We start from the raw sequence: 21530 nt of genomic DNA on the forward strand, positions 1-21530 counted from the left end.
TCTTTTGTACGATCAATTGTACCGAATTTTGCCTCTTCACTTTCGTTGTCGGCTGTATATATGGGCCATATGTACGCGTCTCAAACACAATATGTACATCTCTCAGCTCAATGTGCGCTACGCCGCCTCCACGTCCTCAGCACCCATACGCCGAAAGTCCTCATTCAAACCGACCCCCCACTCTCACTCCCACTCCCACTCCCCGCCCATCCATTCCTCCCATAATTCTCCGCAACAAGCGCCCAAATATCAAACCTCTCCCTCCTCGCCAGCCACTCATCATACCCCGCATCCAACTCCTTCCTCACCGCCTCCTTCCACCCGACCCGTAACACCCCCCAAGCCGATTGTGCGCGCGTGATCCCCGGTCTCGTCGCGGAATCGAAGCTGGGACGCGGTGACCCGGGGTTCGACTGGGAGGATGTTGATTTCTTGCGGATGATTTCGGGAAGAGTGGCTTCGAAATATTGTGCCCGGCGTTCGGCGCTGATGGAGTCGGAGACGATCCCCATTGCTGTTTCGGGGTTGACCATTGACATCAACAGGCCGGGTTTGCGCTGGACTTGCTCTACCGGGAGCAGTGATGTTAAATTGTTGGGGAGGGGTGGTGGTGTGAGGATAGCGTCTGCGTCGTCTGTGTTGTCGTTGATGGTTGTAGGTGGTGGTGTGAGGGGTGGCGAATGGGCTGGAGAGAGAGGTTTGAGCGCTTTGGGCAAATGTCGTTCCGAACTAGCAATCGACGAGATATGGAACATGCCGACTTGTCGGGTGGTGTGGTTATACCCGTGGCACCATCCGTCCGTAAACGTCTTTGGAAAATCGCATCAAACTGTATGAGTATGGGTTTCCTTGGGCTACCAATATCGGGTTTTTGTTTTCGTACCATGGAAATCGTCATCACATCCCCCACACTCAACCCCACCTCATCCTTCTTCCTCGGCCTCGCATCTTTAATCACCACATACGTCGGTAACCCCTCGTTGCCCTGCAGGAACGCAGGTAACGTATGCATGAGGGGGTTATTCTCGACGTGATGGAAATCGGCCCCATTCTTCTCGACCCCGTTCTTCCCAATGTCGCGGTTATCTTCGAGCTGGAAGTACTGTCTTTTGGTTTCGAGGGAGCGATTGCGGTGCCGGGTGACGAGCAGGTAGGCGGTGCCGAGAAGGAGAGCGAGGATGAGGATGGTCGAGAGGGTCGTTACGACTATTACAGGGATTAGTTCCATGTTGGCGAATGTGGCGGGCGGGGCGGAGTCGGGGTTCCTGCCCCGTGTGGTAATTCTCGGTGGGGGAGAGTCCTGGGACTGGCCTAGCTCTACCAGCAGGCGATGGCCTATAGCATTCTCCTTCGGTTCTTATGTTTGTTCTGGCGCCGTTGGAAGAGTGAGGTGGTGGGTGTGGGTTGTCGTTGAGCAAGCGGCGAGCGCAGCCTCACAAGCGCACGGAAGAGGCTTCTCACGCGCGGACAGTCTTGACATTTCGGAACTTCCGTAACTTCGTGTTGGCCACTGGAAGGAAGGGGTGGTCGGGAAGCGCTTTGCTATATAAAGTAGGACTAGCAGCCATGGCATCAGCCAGCATATCCCACACCCTCCCCGCTCTCTTCCGGCCATGTCTATCCCGACATCGAGCCTTTGTCTCCAAATTCGAGCCCCACCGCTCCCTCAAGAAGCGAGCATTCCACCGCACCTTCATCAGCCGCCAGCAACCGAAGAAAGATGAACCACCAATGCTTATCACAACGCCTATATTCTACGCCAATGCAGGTTTGTGCATTTCACTCCTATGTATGCATGTGTATGATCTTTGTGTTGAAATACCCGTCTTTTTGCTTTGCAGAACCACATATCGGACACCTGTATTCAACAGTCCTCGCCGACGTGCTAAAACGGTTCTACGAGTTGAAAGGGCGGGAGGTTGTTTTTTCGACGGGGACGGATGAGCATGGGCAGAAGGTGAGGCTGGTTACCGTCGCCGGCGGGATGTTGCGCGATGAAGGAAATGTTGACGATGTGGTTGTGAAGGATAGATTCAGGAAGCTGCCCAGAGGAAAGGGATAGATACGTTGAAGTTCTGCGATGAGGTTTCTCAAAAGTTCAAGGTAGGTGGGACTACCCTATGGATTAGGACGCAAAACGGTTTCCTGATGGGGAAGGGGAAATCCATTCGCAGACATTATTCGAAGCCGCCAACATTTCCTACACCGACTACATCCGGACGACTGAACCGAGGCAGAAACGCGCTGTGCAGGCTCTTTGGGTACGACATTTCGGATATGAGCTACGTCAATGGTTCAAGGTTGGCAATCGGGCTAATGAGGATGGAATGTAGACGGATTTGCGAGACCGGGGATATATTTACAAGGGCACGCATGAAGGGTGGTATTCGGTCTCGGATGAGACGTTCTATCCCGCGACGCAGGTTGAGGAGGTTAGGGCCGCTGATGGGACTACGAAGATGGTATGTACACGCATAGTCGTTTTGAATTTCCCCCGGATCTCTTTGGTAAACCTGACGATTGGTCAACACAGGTCTCGAAAGAAACCGGCCAACCCGTAACCTGGACCACCGAAGAAAACTACAAATTCCGTCTCAGCGCCTTCCAATCCCAACTCCAATCCTGGCTCACACAAAACCCCACGGGTACCCACCCTCCTTCTCCTTTTTTCTCCCCCTTTCCTCCCACTAAAACCCTCCCCCTCCTTTCCACAGCAATCCACCCCCCCCAAAAACACCACCTGATCCTCTCAACCCTCACCACCCACTCCCACGAACAACTCGCAGACCTCTCCGTCTCCCGTCTTCGCTCACGCATGCAGTGGGGGATCCCCGTGCCGGGGGATGAGGAACATGTGGTGTATGTGTGGCTGGATGCGTTGGCGAATTATTTGACCGTGCTGGGGTATCCGTGGACGGAGGGTGAGACCGGGATGAGGGCAAGGATGCAGAGGGCGTGGCCGGCGGCGTGGCATGTTGTTGGGCAGGATATCCTCAAGTACGTCCTACTCCCAAAAAATCTCTCAATCCCCTCATCCGCGCCAATCCATACTGAATACCCGAATGACCATCTACGCAGATTCCACGCAATCTACTGGCCCGCCTTCCTCCTCGCCGTCAACCTCCCCCCACCCATCCGGATCCTCGCCCACGCCCACTGGCTGCGCCACCACGTCAAAATGTCCAAATCGCGCGGAAACGTAGTCGACCCCATGGCCGCCATCGCAACCTACGGCGTCGATTCCGTGCGGTGGTTTTTGATGCGGGATAGTGCATTGGTTTATGATTCGGGTGCGTTTTATTCGTGCGGTTTCACTGGGGGAGTGGATGGTTTTCAGATGCGTGTGCTGGATTTTTTGATACCTTTTTTTTTGGGGGGGTAGATTTTTCGGATGAGATGATACATCAACGGTATACGAAAGACCTGGAACGGCAGTTTGGAAACCTGGTCATGCGGTGTTGTGCGCCCAAAGTCAATAAACGGATGCTCGCGCCCTCGAGCCCGGGAACACTCACCGACGCCGATCGGGAGTTGCATGATAGTTTGGCTGCCCTCCCAGGTAAGACCACAAAGAACCCACCGGCCCCTCCCCCAACACCCGCTGAAACGTCATCCCCACACGCGGTTCGAAACCTTTTCTTTTTTAGGCATTGTAGAAACATGTTACGAGAACGCCGAATTTGCCGCCGCCCTCGAACACATCACACACACCATCTCCCTCGCCAACAGACACTGGGACGCCACGAAACCCTGGCTCCTCGCGCGCACCTCACCCTCCTCCTCCGCCGCGGCCGATATCCTCGCCCAAGACCGCCTCCGCACGATACTGTACTACGCTATCGAAACCGTGCGTGTATGTGGGATACTCCTGCAGCCCGTGATGCCCGGGAAGATGGGGGTGTTGTTGGATGGGCTTGCGGTGGGCGAGGGGGAGAGGGGGTGGGGGAACGCGCGGGTTGGGGGGAGGTGGGTGGGTGGTGATGGGAGGGAAGAAGTGGTTGTGAGGGAGGGGTGGGAGGGGACGGTTGTGCCGGTGCAGAGACCGTTGTTTCCTAGGTTGATGTAGTGGGGTGGGGATAGAGTTATGTAGAAAGATAGATTTGTCTTTTTATGTAGATACAGGATACAAGTTGCCATCATCGGCGATGCCTCCGGCAGAGGTACAATGATGTGGATGGCAGATAACCACCACGGAAAATGGGAACGGGTGAAAACTCTAGACTACCGGGAGAATGCGTCTGGTCTGTGGCCATTGCCAAGCACCACCGAACGCACAATCGAGAGGAAATTCTTGGTGCTTAGGACGTCCCGATTGTGCACTTTCATCCGTAGTCGTAGTGGCCGTCTTCCAGGAATCTCAAATGGCGCCCAGTCTTGGTTGATACATTCAGGGTTGGGGCAACCCACCAATCCATGGACGAATTCCATTCTTCCCTTTCTAGCTTGCCATGGCCGAGATGACAGCCGCTGTCGGATGTTTTTCTTCACACGGCCATGGCAGTCGGGGCACACGGACGATGTTCGATACTCATCTAGCAAGTAGCATGGAATGCTGTTTCTTGCAAAGAGTGTGCGGAATCTAAATTCCATGATGAGTTAGCATATTATAGTACATAAAGAACAATGATGGTCACTCACCCCTTGGTTTTTGATGACTCCTGAAAGCGCATCGTTTTCCCAGCATCGCTCCAATCTCACCCAAGATGACCGAAAAATGCTTTTCATACCGGCGTCGCATGTTCTTGATGAGCTTGCTCTCAGACTTTTGTCACAGTGAGAACGCCTTGAACCTGCGAGCGACATGAATCTCATCCTGGTAAAACTCATCCAGGGCGGGATCTTGAATATGGATGTCAGCCCATGTTGACCCAAATTTGAAGACGATACATGATACATCATACCTGCATGTTCGTAATCCACGATGAACGCTGAGAACGCCTCGATGTTCATGCTCTTGTGCGACGGAATCTGTGATTCCATCTCAGCAACGCCGGCATTGATCTTCCGCTCTGTCATGTCTCTCTGAACGTACCGCGACTTTGTCCCGACCGCCCGTTGATTGGATGTATATCTGATGAGGGGCGGTGTTTTGTGAGAATGTGACAACGGATGGTGGGGACAGTGAAGGGGGGGGGGGGGGGGGATGGTGGAGACGGGGACGAGGACAGGGTTGGCCTCGACACCGTCATGCAGGTCATCAACATGGGCCACGTGACGAGCGATATGACACACGACGGCGACAAGCAAACCAACCGCGGCCGCTCCCTCATTGGCGGCGTTCCCATCGACAGCTCCGTGCTCGTCCAACTCTATCGACAAACTCCTCGCCCAGATCCGCGACGGTGGCAACCGCTACACCATGATTAGCGCCACCGAGGCCCTCATTGCCAAAATGGCTGCGGAAGCCGCCAACGCCGTCTGGACCGACTTCGTTGCCCGTGTCCGCAAACAGGGGAACCACCCCTTCCAAGTCAACATCCGCAAACACCTCCGCACCATCTTCCGCAAAGTCGAGGGTTGGGGGGGGGGGGGTTGGGGGATGGTGGGGACAGCAGGGCAGTAGTACTTAGCAGTAGTCGGCAGAGGAAGCAGGTGACTGAGCGAACTCTATGTTTTGTGAGATGTAGTACTGTGAAGTATGTATTGAAGTCTCTTAGAGAAGTCTGAAGTGTAGAAAAGAGGACGCGAGGTCCGAAAGGGAAGAAAAGAGTAAGCTCCTGTATGCGTAAGCGTGGCGTAAGCGGGAGGTGAGTCACAAGGGGAACCTAGCTACGGGAACCCTAACTAAGGACTCGGGAGTATGAAACCTCCAACAGTAGTAATCAACTGAAACTTACCGAAATGGCCGCTCCTTCTTGTTGTCTCGACAGAATAGGAGGTAACGCTTGCCCGGATCAATGGAGACGATGTTTGGAGCCTCCCTTAAGTCATCAATGTGATGCTCAAAATACAGCTGCTTGACTTCTTCCCGCATTTGGGCCTTGCTGCGCTTCCGGGCCCGACACCCATACTTGAGCCCTGGCGTCTTGAAGTGGATGGTAACGGAATACCCGTCGGTGCTAATTGACCCATCAAACTTGAGACCAAGCTTCTTTCGATGTTTGAAGACCTTGTCCTACAATCCGTCAATCAGCGACGTAATCTGTTTGAATCAAGCACAGAAGGGTACAGACTTAACTTACATTCACATTGAGAATCTGCCCCCACAGCTCCTGCTTGCGTTCACCAGTGAGTTTCCCCACGCAACGTCGGCCGACATCCAGGATATGTGTGCCTAGGATCAGCGTGTCGATCCAAACAGATGACTGGATTTGAGATTTGCGCAGCGGGATAGCGGAAAACAGCCGCATTCCACGGCGCTCATAGAGGCGTGAGAGCTCACAGCAGGCGCCTGTGGAGAGGCAGGTGTGGACCATGATTAGACAAAAGAAGAAGCTGAGGGGGGGGGGGGGGGAGCGGAAATACACTAACTCACCTAAATAGGGCATTGTGTCCACTGTCGGGGAATCTCATCTTCACTTGTATTTCATATTATACCTCTTTACTTCTACTTGATCCGAGACCCGGGCTGGCCACCCGAGCTCTCGGTGATACATTATATAAGGCGCCCAGCCTCACTGAAGCCACGCAAGCCCCACTGGCAGCCCATATATAAAGCTGTCAGTCGAGCGGCCGCTGCGAAGAGCTTCTTACTTTTTTCTTCACTACAATACACTGCTCTCAGCCCTCTCAGAAGGGCCCAATCTCGTCTACGTTTCCTCTGACGTTACATGGTAGCAACACCTACCACTAGCATCACCAAGACATTCCTCGTCAACGTTGCCCCTCTACCGGACGTCCCCCTTACACTCGTTCACAAGCAAGAATGGACGCACAGACTCAAGCTCTTGTTGCGGCTGTCGCAGCTGCTTTCGCTAGTCAGCAGCGTGCTGTTACGCAGGACGACCAACGAGCCAAACGTTTCAAACTTCTTATGGACGCTCGCAAGAACAAGCTCGTCGAATACCATGGCGCCAAAGCTGCCAAACAGATACAAGAGTTCGTTACGTCTCACCACAACTTTCTCGAGTCTCTGAATGTCCCGGCTGTACCAGCTGGAACAGACGGCACTGGAGCTGCCAACGCCATAGCCTTTACTATGGCAGAGTACGCCCCTACGCTTACTACCTACCTCAAGGGTACTGCTCTCGAGTGGTGCAATACGACTTACGCCGGTGGACCTCCCGCAAATTGGGCAGCTTTTGGAACGGCTCTTGTCGCTCACTTCTATCCTCGCAACTTGCGTAATACTATTGAGCTCAAGCTCTCCGGTCTCAAGCTTGGTGACTCTCTCGAAAAATACATCAAGGAGTTTCAGGACACCAATAATGAGCTCGAAGCTGCTCATCGTCTTGATAACACTCAAGGCACCATTCCCCTTATCGATCAGATTCGATACTTCAAGGCTGGTTTTCTCAAGAATACGGTAATCGGTCATTATCTCGCTGAAGCCGTTACAAACTTCGAAGTCTCGGGCACTACCAATATCAACACCCCTATCACTCTCGATCAAGCTATCACTGCAGCTCGTCGTGCTCATGTGGCTCATGGGTTCACTGACGGCAACCAAGCCAATACGCCTCGTCCGATTGCCTCGGCATCAAGTGCTCGTGGCGGCCGTGGAGCCAGCCGCGGTCGGGGTAGTCGTGGCGGTGGTCGTGGCGGATGATTCGCCCCTTACACCAATCCTCGAATTACGGAATTTGAGCAAGACTTAGATGATATGACCTTTGGGCTCAATGCTTTTGGTACGTCATACTATCCCCCTGGAGTGAGTCGTCTCACTACAGGTCAAGTTTCCTACCAACGTCAGCAGCCCTTTTGTCGACGTGGACAATGGCAAACTACTCACATCCCTCGTCAACGTCCAACAACTCCTTGTCCTCTTTGTAACAAAATGGGACATTGGAGGGTTGAATGCTGGTCAAATCCCGAAAATCGACAGCAAGGACTTCAAACCCAGAACCAATGCGGTGGTTTTTGACAGCGCGGTCGTGGCGCTCAAACTCCGCAGCGCAGTCGCCAACCTAATCAACAACAAGGTTCAGCGAATCAGGTTGATGCTGGGTCACGCATTACGGAAATTCTCGATGACGCCGTCAACTCTGCGAATACTACAAGTACTACTACAAATCAATCTTCGAGTTTTTTCCAAGGTCGATAGAGCCCCTCGGTAGCTCTGCTCGGCCTACAACATACGATCCTACAGATAAACCTGCCTTCGAACCACTGTCTGCTGGACTCTGGGTCTCTCATTGTCGCATCGGAAACAAGTTTGCTTGTGTTCTCTTTGATAGCGGAGCAACTGGGTTATTCCTTGACAAGACATTCGTCAAAAAGCACAAGTTTCCCAAGAAACGTATCGAACCAAAGCAGATATGGCTGGCCGACAAAGAATCCTACATGATTCTCGATACGGTTGTTTCGGAAAAGTTAGATCTATGGGATCTCGAATCCCAGTCGCTTTTCTTAGTTGGACAACTTCCCTGGCTAGTCAGTAATCTGGCTTACGACGCTATTATTGGAATGCCTTTCTGGCATTTCTTTAATTACGCTGGACAATTCTCGATGAGTACCTTACCTATCCTTTGCTGGACCAATTACGGCCCTATACCAAACGCACCGCAGTCTGTCACCATCAAGTGCGAAAGAACTTCAAGAAACTGGGAAGACGTCGAATACATCCCGAAACACAACAACCCTTACTTCGATGTGCAACAAGATCCGGTCTATGATAAAAGACCCGTTCAACCTGTTTGGATCATCAAACCTGTGGATACTTGTCCTCTACAAGCCGCACCTCATTATGTATCTCGATTCGCTCAAGCCAATGCCCTTCGTAATCCTCAAGTCATAGAAATGACTTCCAAGCGATTCAATAAGGCTTGGCGACGGAACAAGTTTGAAAAAGACACGGTCTGTTGCCTTGCTCTTAACGAAATACCGGACGCTCCTCAAGAGCTAAAATGAAATCCGGGACATCTCAAGGATATCCTAAATAAATACGTCAATACGCTCTTCAAGGAACCGGAAGGTCTACCCCCTGATCCCACAGAAGATAATTTCAAGATCGAACTCACTGAAGGTGCTGAACCCGTTTGGCAACCTCTTCGGCACATGAACAAAGAAGAACTCGCTGAACTCAAGAAACAAATCACCTCAATGCTCGAAAAAGGATGGATACAACACTCCTCAAGTCCCTGGGGAGCTAGTGTCGTCTTTGCGAAAAAGAAAGATGGCGGATTACGCATCTGTTGGGACTACCGAGGTCTCAACGCCGTCACCAAGAAAGATCGCACTCCTTTACCCAATATTCGTGAGATGAGGGATCGGATTCAAGGTTGTAAATGGTTTACGCTTATCGACATTCGAGAAGCATACCATCGTCTTCTTATACAAAAACAAGATCGAGAAAAAACGGCAATACGAACTCGCTTCGGACAGTTCGAGTATTTGGTCATGCCGTTCGGGCTTACCAACGCACCTGCTCCATTTCAATGTCTTATGAATAGAATCTTCCATAAAGATTACGACAAATTCCTCGCTACCTACCTGGACAACATTTTTATTTTCTCGAAGACCTTAGCCAAACATCGGGCACACGTCGATCGTATCCTGAAGAAACTTGAAGAACATGCCCTTTTCATCAAGCCTTCAAGGTGCGTATGGGCTAAAGAAGAACTCACATGGTGTGGACATATTGTCGGAAGACATGGTGTTCGCATCGCGCCCTCGAAAATCCAAGCTATCAAGGATTGGGTTACTCCAAAGTCAAAAGGAGTTCAAAGCTTCCTCGGGTTCACAAACTACTTCCTAGACTTTGTACAAGCTTATTTGGACATCGCTCTGCCCTTATCAAGTATTCAATCTTCAAAAGTCAAATTTCGATGGGGTCCTGAGCAACAAGAGGCACTTCAAAAGTTGAGAGAAGCGTTGATCAATGCGCCTACGCTAGCAACAATCGTTGAAACCAAGCCAATTTCCGTCTACACCGACTCATCAGGCTACGCTATCGCTGGCTGGATTGGACAACCTTCTGGTGATGAAACGATCCCTACGAATCTGCCTACTCTTGTCGGACAATGGAAGAAGTTACCTTGGCTCCGGCCTGGGGTCTTCTTTTCTGGAAAGATGAAGGACGCAGAAACTCGATATCCTACGCACGAACAGGAGCTATTAGCTCTTGTCAGAATGTTGGTCGCCAATCGACCATATCTCATCGGTCGTTACTTCCGATGTTTTAGCGATCACAAGGGACTCGAATTCATCCAAACGCAACCCCATTTGAGCAGAAGACAAGCCAATTGGGTGGAGAAGCTACAAGAGTATGATTTTGACATCCAGTATTTACTTGCTCCAGTAAAGATGCCACACCACAGGTGCCCCTGGAGCGCCCGGTGTGATGACATATAGGCTGTGCTGTGCTGTGTGTGCTGTGTGTGCTGTGCAGGGAGGTTAGATTGATATGTTTCAGGTAGGGTGAGGGATGGCGGCGGGGTGAGGGATTGCTGTTGTTCCCTGGCTTGGAATGGGGGGAAGCGGGGTACACCCCCCATTAAGAGATTGATGTTCATTTAAAATGAACGAGTCGACAGAGCCACGTGAGCTGTGGATGCATTTATACATAGACGTTCTCATAGTGCGGAGTTTGGCCTTCTTTCCCTTTTCAACGCAACTCCCTTTTTTCGCTGTGCTGCATCGCTTTAGAAACCTCCCTCCCTCCCTACTGTATATGCTTGTGTAACGTCAGAGGAAACATAGACGATATTGGGCCCTTTTGTGAGGGCTGAGAGCAGTGTATTGTAAAGAAGAAAAAAGTAAGAAGCTCTTCGCAGCGGCCGCTTGACTGACAGCTTTATATATGGGCTGCCAGTGGGGCTTGCGTGGCTTCAGTGAGCTTGGCGCCTTATGTAATGTATCACCGAGAGCTCGGGTGGCCAGCCCGGGTCTCGGATCAAGTAGAAGTAAAGAGATATAATATGAATTACAAGTGAAGATGAGATATCCCCGACACCTCCCTCAGATCCTGAGGAGGGCGCCGAATAAATAAGAGGTGAACTATGAGGGATATGTGAAGAAAGGAAGAGCTCATGTTCATTTTAAAGTGTTGACGCACTTGTTCATTTTATAGTGTTGACGCACTGTATGATGTGTATGTTTGAGGCAAAGGCGTCCCTAAGCCGACGTCGTGTGTGATGTGTGTGTGTAAGGTCGGTTCTTGCGTCGCCGCGCGTGATGTGATGTAGTTTACGTCGCTATTGTCAGCGGTGTGATTGATAGTGAGCGGTTCTTGCGGTGTTGCGCGTGTGATGTGATATGAGATGCTCTATGCTGTTCGTCTCCGTATCCACAATGATTGTGGGTGAGATTTTCGTCATCGTTTGTAGGCAGGCGTGTAGCGAAGTGCGGATTCGGGTTCCAAAGTAGGGTCAGGATAACCGAGCCATTTGACTAGAAGATTTTGTACGGCGCGTCGCTCGTCGATGATTTCTTTTACCACCCATTCAGGTTGTCCGCGTTCTTTGATTGGTGGAGGAGGTTGTGGAACTGCACGTTGCGGGTATTGCTCTTCGCGATGTGGTCGTAAACTATCGATGTGAAAGACGGGCCAGATGCCGCTGATCTTTGATGGTGATAAGTCGAGTTCGTAGGTATCAGGATGTGCTCCCAGTGCGATGATTTTGAATGGTCCGATCCACGTAGCTGAGTATCAAAGTCCTCTTCGAGCGTCTACTTCTAGGTTGATTCCTTGTTGATTTAGATCGACGAGGTCGCCAATTTTGTATACAATTGGCGTTAGACCTTTGTCGTGTTGACGTGCAAATTGATCTTGCGATCTCTGAAGGTTTTTGCGTACGATACGGGCGATATCTTCCTGCCCTTTCTTGAAGAGTTCGATTTCGGTTCAATCTACAGCTCAAAGTTTGAGTTCTTGTCCTTCCAGTGTTGGATTCCAACCCGGGAGGATTGGAGAGCGTCCGAGATCTACTTCGAATGGCGATAAACCTTCATATTCCTCCCTTGGAGCGGTATTGTATGCGAATTCGATTAAAGGCAATAGTTTCTTCCAATTGCTTTTGTTGTAGTTAAGGTATTGCTTCCAAATCCTTTTCAGGGTTTGGATGGCTCACTCAACTTTGCCGTCAGTTTGCTGATGACGAGCCGTAGCCAATTTGTGTTTTACACCGAGGAGAATATCAAATGCGAGGAAGCAGTCGGAAAGTGCGCGAGGTTCGCAATCCGTAACAAACACTTTTGGCGTACCGGCATGTTTCCAAACATGATCTAGGAAGACTTGGGCTAGTTCGCGTCCAGTGATTGTCTTCTTGATCGGTGTGAGAATCACACGTCCGGAAAGGTAATCAATGCAGACAAGACAAGAGTTTGTTTCATCTACTTTGAAAACGTCAAATCCAATCGTGTGCCATCTTTCAAAAGGTATAGGAAGAGGTCGAAGAAATCCATATCGACAATGACCAGATTTGAATTGTCGACAGGATTTGCAAGTTCCAACGTATTTGATGACGTCGGAGCGTACGGTAGGCCAGTGATAGTCCGTAAGAATTCTCGCGAGAGTCTTCTTAACACCGAGATGTCCTCCGGTGGCAAGTTTGTCATGGAATTTCCACAAAATCTTCGGGCAAATGTCTTCAGGAACGTATAGACGTCCTTCGTGTCGTACTAATCCATTTTCAAACGTATAACGGAGTTCTTTTGAAGTTTTCTCGTGTTGGGGCTTTCGAGAAATTTCATCAAGATAATCCGAATATGGATCTTTGCGTAGCGCTTTTTTCTATTCTTCTTCTGAGCAGGTGGGTGAGTTTTGTGGATCGTCTGTCGTAGCATTGGAGGAAGGTTCATTGACAAGCATGTTGCTGATCTGTGTATGCATGTCGAGGCGTCGTTGACAATCTACACACCAAGGCGCATAGATTGGATTGCGGGAGAGCATGTCAGCGATATGATTCCATCGTCCAAGTAAGTACTGGATGTCAAAATCATACTCTTGTAGCTTCTCCACCCAATTGGCTTGTGTTCTGCTCAAATGGGGTTGCGTTTGGATGAATTCGAGTCCCTTGTGATCGCTAAAACATCGGAAGTAACGACCGATGAGATATGGTCGATTGGCGACCAACATTCTGACAAGAGCTAATAGCTCCTGTTCGTGCATAGGATATCGAGTTTCTGCGTCCTTCATCTTTCCAGAAAAGAAGACCCCAGGCCGGAGCCAAGATAACTTCTTCCATTGTCCGACAAGAGTAGGCAGATTCGTAGGGATCGTTTCATCACCAGAAGGTTGTCCAGTCCAATCAGCGATAGCGTAGCCTGATGAGTTGGTATAGACGTAAATCGGTTTAGTTTCGTTGATTGTTGCTAGCGTAGGCGCATTGATCAACGCTTCTTTCAACTTTTGAAATGCCTCTTGTTGCTCAAGACCCCATCGAAATTTGACTCTCGAAGATTGAATACTTGATAGGGGCAGAGCGATGTCCAAATAACCTTGTACAAAGTCTAGGAAGTAGTTTGTGAACCCGAGGAAGCTTTGAACTCCTTTTGACTTTGGAGTAGCCCAATCCTTGATAGCTTGGATTTTCGAGGGCGCGATGCGAACACCATGTCTTCCGACAATATGTCCACACCATGTGAGTTCTTCTTTAGCCCATACGCACCTTGAAGGCTTGATGAAAAGGGCATGTTCTTCAAGTTTCTTCAGGATACGATCGACGTGTGCCCGATGTTTGGCTAAGGTCTTCGAGAAAATAAAAATGTTGTCCAGGTAGGTAGCGAGGAATTCGTCGTAATCTTTATGGAAGATTCTATTCATAAGACATTGAAATGGAGCAGGTGCGTTGGTAAGCCCAAACGGCATGACCAAATACTCGAACTGTCCGAAGCGAGTTCGTATTGCCGTTTTTTCTCGATCTTGTTTTTGTATAAGAAGACGATGGTATGCTTCTCAAATGTCGATAAGCGTAAACCATTTACAACCTTGAATCCGATCCCTCATCTCACGAATATTGGGTAAAGGAGTGCGATCTTTCTTGGTGACGGCGTTGAGACCTCGGTAGTCCCAGTAGATGCGTAATCCGCCATCTTTCTTTTTCGCAAAGACAACACTAGCTCCCCAGGGACTGGAGGAGTGTTGTATCCATCCTTTTTCGAGCATTGAGGTGATTTGTTTCTTGAGTTCAGCAAGTTCTTCTTTGTTCATGTGCCGAAAAGGTTGCCAAACGGGTTCAGCACCTTCAGTGAGTTCGATCTTGAAATTATCTTCTCCGCAATCAGGGGTAGACCTTCCGGTTCCTTGAAGAGCGTATTGACGTATTTATTTAGGATATCCTTGAGATGTCCTGGATATCCTTTAAGGTCTTGAGGAGTGTCCGGTATTTCGTTAAGAGCAAGGTGACAGACCGTGTCTTTTTCAAACTTGTTACGTCGCCAAGCCTTATTGAATCGCTTGGAAGTCATTTCTATGACTTGAGGATTGCGAAGGGCATTGGCTTGAGCGAATCGAGATACGTAATGAGGTGCGGCTTGTAGAGGACGAATATCCACAGGTTTGATGATCCGAACAGGTCGAACGGGTCTTTTGTCATAGACTGGATCTTATTTCACATCGAAGTAAGGGTTGTTGTGTTTCGGGATGTATTTGTTATGGACAACGCGCCCATACCATAAGCTTACCTACTGACAGCCGCCAATGTCAACCGCCAAATGTCAAACGCCAATGTCAATGTCAATGTCAGTGTCAATGTCAGTGTCAATGTCAATGTCAATGCCACTCCCCCTCTCTCCTCTCATTTTGCCCATCCTCTTGCAATATCACCACTCCTCCTCTCTCCTCTCATTTTGCCAATCCCCCCTCGGCTTCTCCACACCCCCCACTGCTTCCCCATAGCCAGCAGCTGTAGCAATGCTCTCTACGCTTGCCACGCACGCTCTAGGAGCATAGCTGGCGCCCCCCAGTCCCCTCTTGTTGTTGTTGCTCTCTGATCTGCTGGGTTGCCTATCTATAAATAGCCGGCCTCTCTTCGTCCATTCCCTTCCTCCCCAGCAGATCAACACCAGTTCTTCTCATCTCCTGTTCTAGTCCTTGTTTCTTGTTTCGCCAATACAATCTCTTGTCGCCTATCACACTCGCCCTGTCTTCTCTACTTCGCTTCCGCCCCCGTCGTCGAGATCATAACAGTTTGATCTGCTCCAACACTGCGAAGTTCAGAACCTGTCCAGCCCTGCATCCGACAAACCTTTTTCGCCATGTCCCAACCCAAATCCGTACCTTTCACCGCCAAGCAATGGAATGATATGTGCCAAGCCATCGCTGCCTTGCAAAGCCAAAACGCCAACTTGCAGGCCAACCTAGCGCAAGCCCAAGCCGACGCACAAGCTGCCCAGAGCATCGCCGCCCAGGTTCAAGCCGATACGTACACCCGTCCCCAAGTCGCCAACCCTGCTCTGGAGCCAAAAATCAGCTCGCCCGAGAAGTTTGATGGTACCCGCAGCAAATTCCGTGGGTGGTTGAACAACATCCGGTTGATGTTTGCTCTCCAGCCCGACCGCTACCCCAGCGACATCATCAAGATCCAAACTATTGGCACCTACCTCACCGGCACTGCGCAAGCCTGGATGGCGCCCCTAGTCGAACGCCAAGATCACAGCCTTCAGGACTTCAATAGTTTTATCAGTCAGATGCAATCGGTCTTCGGAGACAGCGACAGGGTCCGCACCTCTGAAAACAAGCTCCAGAACCTTCGCCAAACCCGTGCAGCAACCGAGTACGTCGCTGAGTTCCACCAGCTACAATGCGATGTCTCCTGGAACGACCAGGCCCTGATTGCTACCTTCCGCCGTGGCCTCAAAGAAGACGTCAAAGACCTTATGCTCACGATGCCCCCTGCAGCCACCATTGATGTGGTGATGGAGCAGGCTATCCAGTGCGATAACCGGCTGTTTGAGCGCCGCCTGGAGCGAAACAGAAGCCGCCAGACCTTCCCGGTTCCCCACACCTCGTTTACTACTACCACCACTGTCGACCACAGCGAGCCTATGCAGATTGACGCCGCTCGTCCCCGCGGCCCTCTGAGCCCTCAGGAATGCCAACGCCGCATTTCCAACAACCTCTGCCTTTACTGCGGTGGCGCGGGGCACATTGCAAAAGTCTGCCCTGTCAAGAACAAGACCACCACCCGTGCCGCCAACGTCGACATCAAGGAACCCTCCACCGAACAGGGTTTTCCCAAAGTCCAGCCGCAGTAAAGCCCCAGCGACTGGACAACACACACCGCCCCGGGCCTCCTAACCTCGCAGCTCCTGCAACGGGAGAGGCCACGCCCCTGGTTCCCGACTCCGTTATAGCCGACACAACCCTCCTAGCCGCTGCCCATGTCGAAAACTCCGAAATTAACCCCCGCGCCATGCTTGCGCTGGGTCCCGTCGAACCCTTCAACTACCCCGTTACCATCATGGTATCATCCAGCCGCGCCCCAATACCTACCTCAGCCATGATCGACAACGGTGCCCTGTCCTGCTTCATCGACAGAGACTTTGCCCGCAAACACCGCATCGCCCTAGTCCCGCATCAGCGTCCACTGACGATCGAACTCGTTGACGGTCAACCCAGCTCTGCTGGGCCAATCACCCATCACACCCAACCAGTAGGCATGTGGGTCGACGACCACTTCGAAGAACTCGTCTTCCATGTCACCAAATCACCCCATGCTCCAATCCTCCTTGGTCTCCCCTGGCTCCGCCTCCACAACATTAACCTTGACTTCAAGAACCTTTCGGTCGGTTTCCGTTGCGACTGCCAGTACCATGAATTCGCCAATTGGGACAACTCCCCAGCACCCCCGAGCCCAGCACCCGCCAGAACCCCCGAGCCCTTGATCCGCATCCCCCAGGATGAAGTCCCCGTCGACGAAACATGGTCGATTCCAGTACCCAAGGTATCTCGCTCCAGCACCCCAGAACCAGCTCCTACGCCGCTCCGAGTCTCGTTCATCTCCGCCCCAGCCTTCCGGGTCGCAGCAAGGCATGACCAGGTCTTTGTCGCCTACGCCAACCCTGCGAAACCCGATCTCCCGGCCTCGCCTAGCCCCAGTAAACCCCCGACACCCGAGAAAGACATCAAAGACTTCCTGCCCCCCGAGTATCAAGACTTCGCCGACGTTTTCGAAAAGAGAAATGCTGACACTCTCCCCGAGCACCGGCCCTACGACTGTCCAATCGATCTGGAAGAAGGCAAGCAGCCACCTTTCGGCCCGATCTACAGCCTCAGCGAACCAGAAATGAAGGCACTCTGCGAATACCTCGAAGAAAACCTCGCCAAAGGATTCATCAAACCCTCAAAGTCCCCTGCCGGTGCGCCAGTCTTATTCGTGAAGAAAAAGGACGGTTCTCTCCGCCTCTGCGTGGATTATCGAGGCCTGAACAGCATCACGGTGAAGAATCGCTACCCCCTGCCCCTGATCAACGGTATCATGGATCGTTTGCGCGGCGCCCGCCGTCTCACCAAGATTCGACCTCCGCGGCGCTTATAACCTCTTACGCATGCGCCCGGGCGATGAATGGAAGACCGCCTTCCGCTGCCGCTACGGCCTATTCGAATACAATGTCATGCCCTTTGGACTCAGCAATGCTCCTGGCGTCTTCCAGTACCTGATGAACGACATCTTCTGCGACATTCTCGATGTGTTTGTTGTCGTCTACCTCGACGATATCCTGATATTCTCCAAGAACCCCGAAGATCACCCCAAACATGTCCGCGAAGTCTTGTCCCGCCTCCAACAGCATGGGTTGTACGCCAAACCAGAGAAGTGCGAATTCAACCGCGAATCCGTTGAGTTCCTAGGCTTCATCATCTCCAAGAAAGGCATCCAGATGGACCCCAAGAAGATCGCTGCCATCACGGATTGGGAACCTCCCAAGACTGTCAAAGGCGTCCAGCGGTTCCTCGGCTTTGCCAACTTCTATCGCCGATTCATCCAAGGTTATTCCAAGATCGCTACCCCGCTCACAGCCCTGACCCGGAAAGACATCCCGTACGCCTGGACACCCGCCGCAAACACCGCCTTCGAGAACCTGAAGAAAGCATTCACCACCGCCCCCATCCTTGCTCACCCTGACCCAGAGAAGCCCTTCGTCGTCGAAACTGACGCCTCCGACTTCGCTCTTGGCGCAGTTCTCCTCCAACCTGACCAGGACAATCAGCTGCCACCCCGTGGCCTTCCACTCTCGCAAATTCACGGCCGAAGAGATCAACTACGAGATCTACTGACAAGGAACTTCTGGCCATCCAAGACTCCTTTGCCCAGTGGCGACACCATCTCATTGGCGCCCGTCACAAGATCACCGTTTACTCCGACCATAAAAACCTTCAGTACTTCATGACCACCCGCACCCTGAACCGCCGCCGAGCCCGCTGGTCGATATTCTTCTCGGATTTTGACTTTGTCATTACCTATCGCCCCGGTTCCCAGCAGCACCAAGCCGATGCCCTCTCCCGACGCTCCGAACATGAGCTAAAAAAGGGGGAAGAAGCGTTCCGCTCCCAGGCAACCACAATTTTGACTCCCGAACGCCTTCGACTCGCCGCGGCCTACCTCACACCCATGGATACCACGCTGCTTGACAAGATTAAGGCCGCCCAGGCCTCTGATCCCCTCGCTAAGACCATTCGCGAAAAGCTCAAGATACCCCTCGCCCAACGAACCGAGGAAACCCAAGATCGTATCAAGCGGTTCTCAGATGAAGATGGGATCCTGCTGCACGATAACCTGGTCTATGTCCCCACCAACGAGCTCCGAGCTGAAGTCTGCCACGACATGCACGATACACCCCTAGCCGGCCACTTTGGGATGTCCAAGGCGCTCGAACTCGCCTCCCGCAACTACTGGTGGCCCGGCCAGTGGCGCTTCGTCAAGGCCTACGTCAAGTCCTGCGATACCTGTAGCCAAGCGAAATCCAGTCGACACAAACCGTACGGCCTACTCCAGCCCAACAGTATCCCTACCCGCCCTTGGGGATCTTGGTCCCTGGACTTCATCACCGGTCTGCCTCCCGTTGATGGGTACAACTCCATCCTGAACGTCAACTGTCGCCTCACCAAGATGGCCCACTTCATTGCCTGCAGCGAGTCAGAATCCGCCGAGTCCACCGCCGACCTAGTCTTCCACAATATCATCCGTCTCCATGGCCTCCCTGACAACATCATCTCTGACCGAGGCCCCCAATTCAACTCCCGCTTCTGGCGCCGACTCCTCGAACTCCTTGGGAACGGAAGCCAGCCTCTCCTCCGCTTTCCACCCCCAGAGCAACGGCCAGACGGAACGCACCAATCAGATCCTGGAGCAGTATCTCCGATGCTTTTGCAACCACCAACAGGACAACTGGAAACGGCTTCTGTCGTCCGCCGAGTTCGCCTACAACAACACCCACCAGTCCGCCTCCCAGACCATCCCTCTTCTACGCCAACAAGGGTCTCCATCCCCGCTTCAGCTTCGCTGCCTCTGCTACCTGCCGAATCCGTCAACCCCGCCTGCTGAAGCCCCGCCTAAACAAATCAGTGAAGTCCATGAACAGCTCGTCCTTGAGCTCAAGGAAGCGCAAGATCGAATGAAGCGCTACGCCGACGCTAAGCGAATTCCTGGACCGGACTTCAAGCCCGGCGACCACGTCTTGCTCCTCTGCAAAAACCTCTAGACAACCCGGCCCTCTCAGAAACTCGACCATCGCAAGATTGGGCCATTTCCCATTGTTGAATAGATCAATCCAGTCGCCTACTGGCTCAAGCTCCCGCCTACGTACAAACTCCACGATGTCTTCCATGTCGCGCTCCTCGAACCCCGCTTCACCATCCCCAAACGACACGAACCCGAACCCGCGGCCCCAGAGACCGTTGAGGGTCAAGAAGAGTGGGTTGTCAAAGCCATCCTTGACTCTCGCATCCATCGTCGTCGCCTTCAGTACTTGGTCAAATGGCAGGGCTGGCCTGACTCTGAGAACACCTGGGAGCCCGTGGAACACCTCACCCATACCGACGCACTCCTCCAGGACTTCCACAGCGCGTACCCCAACAAGCCTTCCTCTGTCCCCGTAGCACCTCCTCTGCGGCCACACCAAACTCGACGCCGCCGCCGCCGCCGCTAAAGAGAGGGGTGATGTTATGGACGACGAGCCCATACCATAAGCTTACCTACTGACAGCCGCCAATGTCAACCGCCAAATGTCAAACGCCAATGTCAATGTCAATGTCAGTGTCAATGTCAGTGTCAATGTCAATGTCAATGTCAGTGTCAATGTCAATGTCAATGCCACTCCCCCTCTCTCCTCTCATTTCGCCAATTCTCTTGCAATATCGCCACTCCTCCTCTCTCCTCTCATTTCGCCAATCCCCCCTCGGCTTCTCCACACCCCCCACTACTTCCCCATAGCCAGCAGCTGTAGCAATGCTCTCTACGCTCGCCACGCACGCTCTAGGAGCATAGCTGGCGCCCCCCCAGTCCCCTCTTGTTGTTGCTGTTCTCTGATCTGCTGAGTTGCCTATCTATAAATAGCCGGCCTCTCTTCGTCCATTCCCTTCCTCCCCAGCAGATCAACACCAGTTCTTCTCATCTCCTGTTCTAGTCCTTGTTTCTTGTTTCGCCAATACAATCTCTTGTCGCCTATCACACTTGCCCTGTCTTCTCTGCTTCGCTTCCGCCCCGTCGTCGAGATCATAACACATTGCTTTTCGCCCAAAACACAGGATTAGTGTCGCCTCCAACAGTTCAATCGGGAGAGCAGTCTCTTCATTGTGCAGAAGCGCCGAGGGGCAGGTAAGCCTCGAGTGGCGGTATGCATAAGGGGTCTGAAGAAGATGCGATGAGCAGGGTTCACCATACATGAAAGGTAACACCTTGTCGGCCAGCCAATCAATCCTACGGTCAACCCTTGCGTCTCGATCGTCCTGCGAAATACCAGACAGATCAAGTGCTTCAAAGAATTCTCGAAGAACATTGCAAAACTCAGCTTCCGCCGCATATCCTGTTGTTTCCAGAATATCTGCAACCTGCTTGCAAAACCCGGTCTTTGCATCAGCGACACACTGATCGTCACGCTTATACCACCAAGTTCCAAACACCCTGTCGTGTTCAGGCATTCCCGCAATGCTCAGCCAGGCTTCTTTCCTCAAGTGGGCTCCGCACCTGGATGTCGTAACATGTTTGATAAATTGCTTCATGACGTGATCCAGGTCGATGGAAATGATCAAAGGAAGGTCTCGGTTACAAGGGTTCCTTTCAGGCACATAAGGGGAAGGAAAGAAATCGTTGCCAGCCCTCCTCCTCTCGGCCAATCGCCTTTCCACCCGGATACGTGTGAGCCATTCTCGTAATGGCGACATGGATGTGCGATTTGTGTTTGCTGCCACAATAAGCGCCAAGATCGTGAAAGTTTGTGCAAGGTTAACAGGATGTCCCCGCTGGCCTGGCAAAAATGCTGACATGTTGAAC

The 21530-nt window shown here is 51.9% G+C and overlaps 3 protein-coding genes across 3 annotated transcripts; 1 reads left to right on the forward strand and 2 right to left on the reverse strand.

Moving 5' to 3' along the window:
* Window positions 1-4: 4 nt before the first annotated feature.
* On the reverse strand, window positions 5-1461 carry EV422DRAFT_204706 (uncharacterized protein). Its single transcript, XM_053065327.1, has 2 exons — window positions 884-1461; window positions 5-809 (listed from the first exon to the last, which is right to left on the reverse strand). Exons 1-2 carry the CDS (start codon window positions 1226-1228, stop codon window positions 165-167), a joined length of 990 nt encoding a protein of 329 aa, XP_052923042.1. The 5' UTR covers window positions 1229-1461; the 3' UTR covers window positions 5-164.
* A 29-nt stretch (window positions 1462-1490) lies between these two features.
* EV422DRAFT_590149 (tRNA synthetases class I (M)-domain-containing protein) lies at window positions 1491-4066 on the forward strand (the record flags this gene model as incomplete). Its single annotated transcript, XM_053073519.1, has 10 exons — window positions 1491-1768; window positions 1842-1957; window positions 2032-2103; window positions 2175-2261; window positions 2334-2462; window positions 2534-2645; window positions 2715-2997; window positions 3079-3290; window positions 3383-3559; window positions 3648-4066. The coding sequence occupies exons 1-10, from the start codon at window positions 1567-1569 to the stop codon at window positions 4064-4066; spliced, it is 1809 nt and encodes a 602-aa protein (XP_052923043.1). The 5' UTR covers window positions 1491-1566.
* A 155-nt stretch (window positions 4067-4221) lies between these two features.
* EV422DRAFT_499567 (uncharacterized protein) lies at window positions 4222-4590 on the reverse strand (the record flags this gene model as incomplete). The annotated part of the gene is made up of 1 exon (XM_053068092.1): window positions 4222-4590. One exon carries the CDS (start codon window positions 4588-4590, stop codon window positions 4222-4224), a length of 369 nt encoding a protein of 122 aa, XP_052923044.1.
* Window positions 4591-21530: the final 16940 nt, after the last annotated feature.

The sequence above is a fragment of the Fimicolochytrium jonesii genome, assembly GCF_025526975.1.
Source record: "Fimicolochytrium jonesii strain JEL569 chromosome Unknown EV422scaffold_24, whole genome shotgun sequence".
NCBI classification, from domain to species: domain Eukaryota; kingdom Fungi; phylum Chytridiomycota; class Chytridiomycetes; order Spizellomycetales; family Powellomycetaceae; genus Fimicolochytrium; species Fimicolochytrium jonesii.

Bases quoted from the DNA above. Each gene is read 5' to 3' on its own strand.
- EV422DRAFT_204706 (XM_053065327.1), bottom strand. From the start codon at position 1,228: ATGGAACTAATCCCTGTAATAGTCGTAACGACCCTCTCGACCATCCTC. The intron at 810-883 runs GTACGAAAACAA...GATTTTCCAAAG, and splicing joins ATGTGATGACGATTTCCATG to ACGTTTACGGACGGATGGTG.